Here is a 9,088-nt window from a genome sequence, read left to right as displayed (position 1 = left end):
GAACTCAGAAATCCGCCTGCCTCTGCCTCCTGAGTGCTGGGATTAAAGGCGTGCGCCACCACGCCCGGCTTCAGTTAATTTTTAAAAATATTTTTTGAATTAACAAAATTAAGTTTATGTCTATTCCTTTATCGTCTACCATTTTAAGTATTACTGGTTAACAAATCATTCTTTTAAGAATGAATTCTTAGGGGGGAGCAGGGGCGGGGGGGGTATAGGGAACTTTCGGGATAGCATTTGAAATGTAAATAAAGAAAATAATCATAAAAAAATTTTTTAAAAAAAGAATGAATTCTTAGGGCTGGAGAGATGGATCAGCAGTTAAGAGTGCTTGTTGCTCTTTCAGAGGCCCCAGCACCAACAAGGTGACTCCAGTTTCAGTGGGTCTAAAGCCATCTTCTGGCCTCTTCAGGCATACACAGACATACATGCCAGGCAAAACGCTCATGCACATAAAACTAAAATATATCCAAAAAAGCTTTTTCTAAAGGAAGAATTCTTAAAATATTATCTCGCTTGGTGATTTCTGACTTTGCTTTAAAAAGAACCACTAGGAAGCAGAGGTGAAGCGAACGGAGAAGAATGCAACCGAGTGTGAAGTGCATCACACTGAACTGTCCACTGATGGATGCTAGCAATGGCAGCTTCCCCACAGCACATGAGCACGAGAGTAAAATCCCGCATCCCTCACCTTCCTAGCCAGCTCCCTGGCTAGGTTCTTCCAGCCACCAACACCACCATCTATCTTAGTGTACTTAGTGTGAACGTAAGAAAGTTGAGAAGCACTGGCAGGCAGGGTGCATGACATCAAAGTCAGGCACAGTGGAACAACCTGGCAGGAAGAGCGCAAATGTGAGGGAAGCATAGGCTACCCAGCAGAAACTATTTCAATGAATGACGATAAAGCATATAAAAGCCTGCTAGGCGGTGGTGGCACACACCTTTAGTCTCACTCAGCACTCGGGAGGCAGAGGCAGGTGGATCTGAGTTTAGGGTCAGCCTGGTCTATAGAGTTCCAGGAAAGCCAAAACAAAAACATAAAAGTAATTATAATCTCAAAGTTAAGGTCCATATTCTCTAGTTAGAAGTGAAGACTCTCCTTACTTGGTTTTACTACATATAAAAATTAGTTCATTGTTACCAAGTAATCAAATCCCACATTACATATGTACAGTACGCATGTTTTTAAAATAGAGAAGCTTAAGTAATCTCTTCTTTAGCAAAAACAATATCCCCCTTGGTAAGATATGGAAATCTAATCTTACCTAAAAATACTTGCTGAGTTAATGAACACATTTGATCACTTATAGTGCTATGTTAAGTTATTTTGAAAAGAGTTAACTTCTGCTGTAAAGATGGTCAGGAAATAAACTTTGAGCAAAGATACCAAAATGAAAACCACACCAAAGAGTGAGTCTGCTACAGAACTGAGAGACAGTTCAGTGGTTAAGAGAAAGAACTACTCTTGCAGAAGACCTGGTTTGGTCCCCAGCACCACACCCAGTAGCTGGCAAGCACCTGAGACTCAGATCCAGAGCAGGTGCGGCACTTTCATACGCACATACCCACCCAGAGAAACACACACAATTAAGAAATAAAAAATAAATCTGTGCCAAAATGCTACTATTTCCAGGAAAAATTATCAGATACTTTGGCATACATCTAAAAGGTCAAGATTTAACTTTAGAACAGAAAGGGTCAGATCGGTTCCCACTCTAATCAGACAAAAGACCCCGCTCCTCTTCTACAGCAGTGGTTGAGGCATAGAAACAGGCATAAAACGCATTTTCCCCACTGCTGAAGACAAAGTAAATTCCAAAAATAGCAATCTCTCTTACAAACAGATCTGCCTTTTCCAAAAACTTGAAGTATAAAAGCTAACGAGCTCTCATGCCAGCTACAATCACAGTGTGGATTTTAATCTTCATTTTTAGTCTTAAATAATGCCTGTATCTTAAGACAGATCATCGTCAAGTGTTCATAACGAATAATGTCTTAATACAGATAAAAATCTTAAAGCAATCATATAGCCCATCTGCTGTCCAACTGATGTCCCACAGTTCCTTTTTTGGCCTCAAATGATGAAACTTCTCTAACGTCTCCAGAGACGAGCAAAGTATAACATTTCCTGAAATTGTTCTTGTTTCACTGCACCATTTCGTGACACCTCTTCACCTAAGAATGCTACTAGCAGTTCTATTGTTCTGCAGGAAAGGCCAAAAGTACAAGCCAATGCAAAAAGAATACCATAAGGAAAGCAGACTGAAGGAAGATACAGGAGAAGCGGGTGGGAATGCGTAAGAATGAAAACCATTCCTAGCAGAGAAGCGCCAACAACGAGATCTTGCTTATTCTTCTAGAAACAAAACCCAAAAATTCTTCTAAGGAAAAATGCAGCTTCTCTCTTTACTCGACGATGATGTTAAAACTCCAAAAAGCGTTCCGCTGACATGCTACAAGAGTTCTACTCTCTCTTCCTATGTGCTTTAACAACGCTGGCCCTATCTGCAAATTAAATGCCGGCTATAGATAATGCAATCTCTAGAAACTACAATTGTGGTTGCCATCTTTGCCTGAAAAAAAAAATTCTTTTTTATTGGATTTGCAAGGGGGGAAAAGGAATACATTAAGTTGGAAGATACGAAAACCACCTTCAAGTATGACAGGGCACGGGTTAACAGACGTCTCCTACCAAACTAAGGTTTTAAAGGTCTGGGAAAGAAAGGCAAAGGAGCCACGGCCTTACCGATCCCGCAAGGGTGGGGCATCGCAAGAAAAAAAAAAAAATTTAAGAGGGCGAGTTTCTATCGAGGCCGAGGAGCAGGCCCACGAGCTGGCACGCTGTGGTAGCACAGGACGCTGGGGACAGGGACGAAGGGCGGCTTCCGAGAAGAGACGTGGGCTGCCAGGGATGCCCAGAGTGCGGGCTGATAGGAGGAGGCACCCACGGGGCACCGGATGAAGATCAGAGAAGAACGAGCAGGAGTCCGGCGATCCGAGGCTGCGCGTGGGAGGCCGGGCAGAGGCCGCGGAGCGCCGTGGGCAGGCGGCCGTCCTCGGCGAGGCGCTCTCCGGCTGCCCCACGCTCTGCCGGTCTCCCGCCGCCCGGACCGCGGGTGACGGCGGCGGGCACAGCTGTTTCCACCCCGCTGGGGAGCGCGAGGGGAAAAGCATCCCCGCGGTGGCCGGGGAGCCGAGCGGCAGGCGTCCTCGCGTAGGGGCGCGGAGCGGAGCCCCCACCGCGAAGCGCACGACGAACTTCGCCCTTTCTTCCCCCTCGGCCGCCTTTATGCCACAACTTCGCGGCCGCGACTGCCCGCGGCCACCGGCCGACACCCCCGCTCGGCTCGCCGCCCGGCGATCCCCCGACGCCCCGAGGTCAGGGAAGGTCGCCCGGAGCCAGGCCCAGAGGTCCCGGACGCCGACCCCGCGCCGACGCTCACCCCGTCTCGACGGCCCCCTCGCCCTCCCCGCTGCAGCAGCTCCGCTCACCTGCATTGACGCCATGATGAAACCATCCCCCCAAGGCCAGCGAGGCCCGAGACGCAGGGGGCGGAGCCGCGTGCTCGCGTCACGCCGCGGGGGCCCAACATCCCGGGCACGGGGGTGGAGTCGCCGATGGGAAGGGGCCGGCGTGTCTGATTGGCTAACGCGCGGGTGCCCGGGGCGGGGCGGGGAGGGGCGGGACCCGGTCGGACGCCCTAGGTACCTTGCACCCCAGCCAATTTACACGCGGGCCCACCCTCAGTGCTGGCGGAGGCGCGGCTTCGGGTTGGACCGCAGCAGTACGCCGAGGTCACGATGCTGTCCGGGCATTTGGCAGGGAGGGGATCTCATTTTGTTTTTCCAGCTACAAGTGTAAGATCTACAGCCCCCGCCCCTTCCCCTTCGTATGTGTTTTTTTACACCTACGGCGTTTTCGCTCCTGAGCCAGATACAACTTCGCCTGGAGATGCTTTCTGGTATTTGCAGACCTAGGAAGCTTCTACTTTGAGGGGCAGAGAGTCACAGGTTTCCCTATAGGACAGAATGAAAACTGAGAGCAGGGCAACGCTGTGATCTTAAAAGCAAGAACAATTGGATTTGAAACGTGCTGGAAAGGGAAGGAGGGTGAATAATGGAGTTCCCTTTTGTGTGCAATTTTCTAGTTCCCTAACCCTCTAAATTGTAAGTCGAGGTATACCGTAAGAGTCGTCCTTACATCAGTCTAACTTTGATTAGCAATTTGACTCTAGCCGTGAAATCTCAATATAATGAATATAGTTCATGTATTAACATTTAAAAAACCTTCTGCCATGCCTAGATTTCTCTTCAGCCTATTCTGTGGTGGACAGTTGCATGATCAGACGACCTATGAGTGAGCCTGAGTAGGAAACGCTGAGCATACAGAATTTATTCTAGGAATGCACCAGTTCTGCCAGCTTTTATCAGAAGTCACATTTTTAAAGCTCTTCCGGAACCAAAGATGTCGTTTGCTTAAATACCAAACGGAAAATGGAAGCCAAAAACTTGCACCTCATGTCCTGTCTCTAAAAGAATCAAAGAGGATGGCGTGTTGAGTACAAGGCTTTTACTTTACCCGAATGAAAGTTTAAATCTTTATTTTTATTGACTTGGCTTCATTTTTAGACATTTCTCTAAGATATAAATATAATGGTGATGTAGGTTATCACTCTCACACTTAAGATAGATCACGATGTTCTCTGAGAACATCCATAAGGATATGTGTTCAAGAGAGGAAAAGATGTCTAAATCTGCCAGTTATTCTGTGGTGTAATACTCAAGATGGTTTCTCTTCACTATGGAGGAACTTTTTCATGGGGTTTGCATGACTTGGAATACAGGACTCAATCGGAAGCATATCTGGTATCAGTTCAGGTGTGTTGTTACCATTACAACATGGAAGAAAGCACCCACGTAGCCCAGTGACAAGGTAAGCTTACAGGAAAGATTCTCAACCAGTCCTTCCAGAGGTCTTTGTCCCTGTGATCTCAGGTTGTAATGTACCAGCTAACATGTTGCTTAAAAGTTGATTCTCCTCAAAGGTGTAAATGACAAAGGAGACTCCACAAACATGGCATTATGACCTCATCAAAGTAAATGGCCTACTAGGCAAGGTACTCAGAAGGGAGAAAAGCAGTTACAGTTTTGGTGTTGCTTACAGTAGAACTAATGTCAGGACTCCACCTCACCGGTATTCAAAGGATCTTCCCAGGAGGCAAAGTCCATATTGACCACATCCTAGGAAATTCTAAGCAGCTCATAACTACCTGCCGTCTTTATTCTTTAATTAATACATAATAGAGGTCTGGGGTGTGTAGTTTACTGGGAAAGCCTGTGGTTAATGTGTAGGAGACCCTGGATTTGATCTCTGAGCATGGAAAGCAAAACAAAAGGCAAAAATATACAACAGACTGTTCGCTGACATACTCAGGGGCAAAGAGTTTTGTAGCGGCTATTCATTGAGTATAATGTGTCCCTAAAACTCTTGACTGCCTGTTATTTGATGAAGATGCTCACATTTTTTTCCCAGAGCATGGCTTATTAGTGGGTATGGCAACTTAAAGTGGGAAGAGGAAGTGAATCCCCAGCAATAGGGTAGGAATTGACACAACCATGTTAGAAAAAGACTCAGCCATGATGAAGTAAAAGTTAGAAAATCTTTTAAAAAGCAGTATTTTCAATAAAACATAAGTAGCACAAAATGTAATGTTAATTTCACTTATTGATTCAAACAAATTGTAAAATACATCTTTGGGACAACTAGAGCCAAGTAAAAATAGAATGAATATGACGGAATTGTTATTTAACCGGAATTATTCTTTAAGTGGGTGGTGGTAACAGAGGCAGGTGGATCTCTGTGAGATCGAGGCCAGCCTGTTCTATAGAGTTCCAGGACAGCCAGGGCTACACAGAGAAACCCTGTCTAAAACAAACAAACAAACAAACAAGTGAAAGAAGCAGAATCATTGCTTATATAAAATTTAATAATGGTATTTAGTTTTTAATTTCCACGGCAAGTAGAATGACTATCAGCTGTCAAGGAGAGGCAGTTCTTCCTCTTCTCCTGAGCCATCCTCACTTCTATCTCTTGTAAGAAGAAACAGGGGAGTAAAATATGTGGGCAGGTGTCTGAAGTCTCCCGTTCAGGGCAAGGGAAAGCCGGGAATCGGCAAGATGGTGCGGATTAGGAGAGCCCCTGCACATTCTGACGGGATGGAGGAAATATGAGACCCTCTAGTGATATTGGAGGACCCACAAAATGACTGCAGGGCACTGCTGTAGTGTTTGTAGTGCAATGGGAGTCAGAGCTGTCTTTGGCCTAGTGATTCACTAGACCAGAATTTCCAAAGCAGTCTGCTGAGGCTTTGCTTACTGAAGTTGGAGGAGGCAGGGTAGAGGAAGGGTGTTCTTGCCTGAGTCTGTCTCCAAGGGGCTGTTCATGGCTGAGCTCACCAGAGAGATGAAGGCATTCCACACAAACAGCTTACTTACTGGAGGTTAGAAAGGGCATGAGATGAGAATTTGAGGTTTGCATTCTCATCCTAGCCCTGTCATTAGCAAGCATAGAGAGGGCCTGCCATCACCACAGTCTATTGCCTTATTAATATGCCAAATTACATACCCTTCATGCTTTTGTCTGAATTTCAAATTTTGTACAGCTAGTTAAAAAAATATTTATTTTTTTGTTTTTATTTTTTTGGATTTTTTGTTTGTTTGTTTGTTTGTTTTGAGATGGGTGTTTCTCTCTTGCAACCCCAGCTCTGTGGACCAGACTGACCTCAAACCCTGAGACCCACCCGTCTCTGACTGCTGGGATCAAAGGGGGGCCCCATAGCGCCCAGATTTTGAATATTTAAATTTTAAATACTTTGCTTAAAATATCATTCTAAGCGACAATAGTTCAGAGATGAGGTGTTTTTGCCTGGCATGCTCAAAACCTGGGGTTCCATCTTCAGCACCACAAGAAATCAAAAACTCTAAAATACTATTAGAGTGTCATTTTGAGCTTTAAATCACAGTAAGAATATTAAGGAATTATCCTATCATCAGCCACCACACCCAGATACTAATGCAAATGTCAGCAAGATTCGGCTGAAGAGACCCTGATATAGCGGCCACTTGTGAGGCTATGCCAGTGCCTGGCAAACACAGAAGTGGATGCTCACAGTCAGCTATGGGATGGAACACAGGGCCCCCAATGGAGGAGCTAGAGAAAGTACCCAAGGACCTGAAGGGGGCTGCAACCCTGTGGGTGCAACAACAATATGTACTAACCAGTACCCCCTGAGCTTGTGTCTCTAGCTGCATATGTAGCAGAAGATGGCCTGATGGGCCATCGTTGGGAAGAGAGGCCCCTTGGTCTTGCAAACTTTATATGACCCAGCACGGGGGGAAGGCCAGGGCCAAGTAGTGGGAGTGGGTGGGTAGGGGAGCAGGGGCGGGGGTGGGGNATAGGGAACTTTCGGGATAGCATTTGAAATGTAAATAAAGAAAATAATAATAAAAAATGTTAAAAAGGAAAAAGAAACATTTTTATTTACAGTAAAAAAAAAGAATATTAAGGAATTAACTTGGCTTCCTTGTAGTTTATGGAGAAATAGTTGAAGTTTTAGTGGCTCACTGCAACTGCCCAGCACCCTTGGTAAGTACCGTAAGAGTAGCGGGCAGCAGTCACTCAAGGAAATGGTCAGGGTTCCAAGTTCAATCTCTAGTGCTCATGCATTGCTTTCAGAGTGTCACAGAATACGGAAGTAGTCGTTGAAACAAACCAGGCCCACAGCCCTTCAGGCCCACAGCCCTTCAGGTCTACAGCCCTTGTGCATAATCCTTGCTTATTCCTCTCCTAGATTTTTTTCAGCTCTGCTTTAAATAATTGTTTGAAAAGGATGTGGTTCCTTTTTGTCTATCAACCTCTATAAAAACCAAATAAGGGGCTTTCCATTAGATCACTGCCCTTATGGACATGAGTTTCATGCAGTCCATCATGCTCTTAAATAAAGCATCTGAATTGTGTGTAAAAATGAGGTGAATATCCTCGTACCCACAAATAAGTGTACTCATCATCATCATCATCATCAAGGAAACTAAGCTTTGCAACAGACAAGATGGTTGCAGAAAACAACAATCAGAGTGCAACGTTTACAGCCTAGCCCAACTGATACATCTACCACAGAACTACACCCTCACCTAAGATCCAGCGATCATTGCGCAAGAGAGGGTGTATGAGCAGACAATCGGGAAATTTGCTATGAAGTGGTGTCTCCTAGCAATATCAGAGAAGCTGTGACCTTGAAGTTTCATCAATACGGCTTCATAAACATGGACCTTGACAGCAGTGATACCAAAAGGCAGAGTGGGGAAGGGGAAAGAAAGGCCTAAACCCTAGACAGAGAACTACAGGCAGCTAAGGAGTGCTGAGAGAGGGGAGACAGTCTTTCTCAGGGAAGAGTAGACCGGTTGGCACCCCATACCAAGTGGGCAGCCCTGAAAGCATGCACACAGGTAACATTATACGGACTCAGCAGGTTGTATTTATATATTTAGGAATACACACAGACACAACAAAAACAAGACATGAATCTGAATGATTGCAAAAGAGTACATAGGGGTTGGAGAGAGGAAAGAGAAGAGAGGAAATTATATAATCTAAATAGTGTTAAGCACTAGGGAAATTTTTTTAAAAGATCTATTGAGGGCCAGTGAAATGGCTCAGGGGGTAAAAGCGCTGCTAGCAAGCCTGATGACCTGTGTTAGATTCTCAGGACCTATATGGTGAAAAGCAAAAACTCACTCCTGTACATTACCCTCCGACCCCTACTCTGGCACCCACACACATTAGATATATGCAGATACCATACACATACACACACATCATCATGCACCAAATATTTGACATTTTAAAAAAATAGCCAGGCACTGGTGGCACATGCGTTTAATTCCAGCACTCAGAAGACTCAGGCAGGTGATTCTCTGAGTTCAAGGCCAGCCTGATCTAAGGAGCAAGTTTCAGGATAGCCAGGTTTACAAAAAGAATCTCTCTCTCTCTCTCCTCTCTCTCTCTCTCTCTCTCTCTCTCTCTCTCTCT

The 9,088-nt window shown here is 45.3% G+C and overlaps 1 protein-coding gene across 2 annotated transcripts in view; it reads right to left on the bottom strand.

Annotated features, from left to right (window-relative positions):
* Ube2w (ubiquitin conjugating enzyme E2 W) overlaps nucleotides 1-3,588 on the bottom strand; it is a 57,807-nt gene extending 54,219 nt beyond the window's left edge. The window contains exon 1 of one of the 2 annotated variants that reach the window (XM_021222203.2): nucleotides 3,493-3,588. In XM_021222203.2, coding sequence (XP_021077862.2) covers nucleotides 3,493-3,507 — 15 coding nt within the window. In that variant the 5' untranslated portion in view covers nucleotides 3,508-3,588. The remainder of the gene's footprint in view (nucleotides 1-3,492) is intronic. The other variant, XM_029533337.1, reaches the window with a different exon arrangement.
* Nucleotides 3,589-9,088: the final 5,500 nt, after the last annotated feature.

This window comes from Mus pahari, chromosome 22, assembly GCF_900095145.1.
Source record: "Mus pahari chromosome 22, PAHARI_EIJ_v1.1, whole genome shotgun sequence".
Taxonomy (NCBI): domain Eukaryota; kingdom Metazoa; phylum Chordata; class Mammalia; order Rodentia; family Muridae; genus Mus; species Mus pahari.
This window is presented reverse-complemented; position numbering and strand designations above follow the sequence as displayed.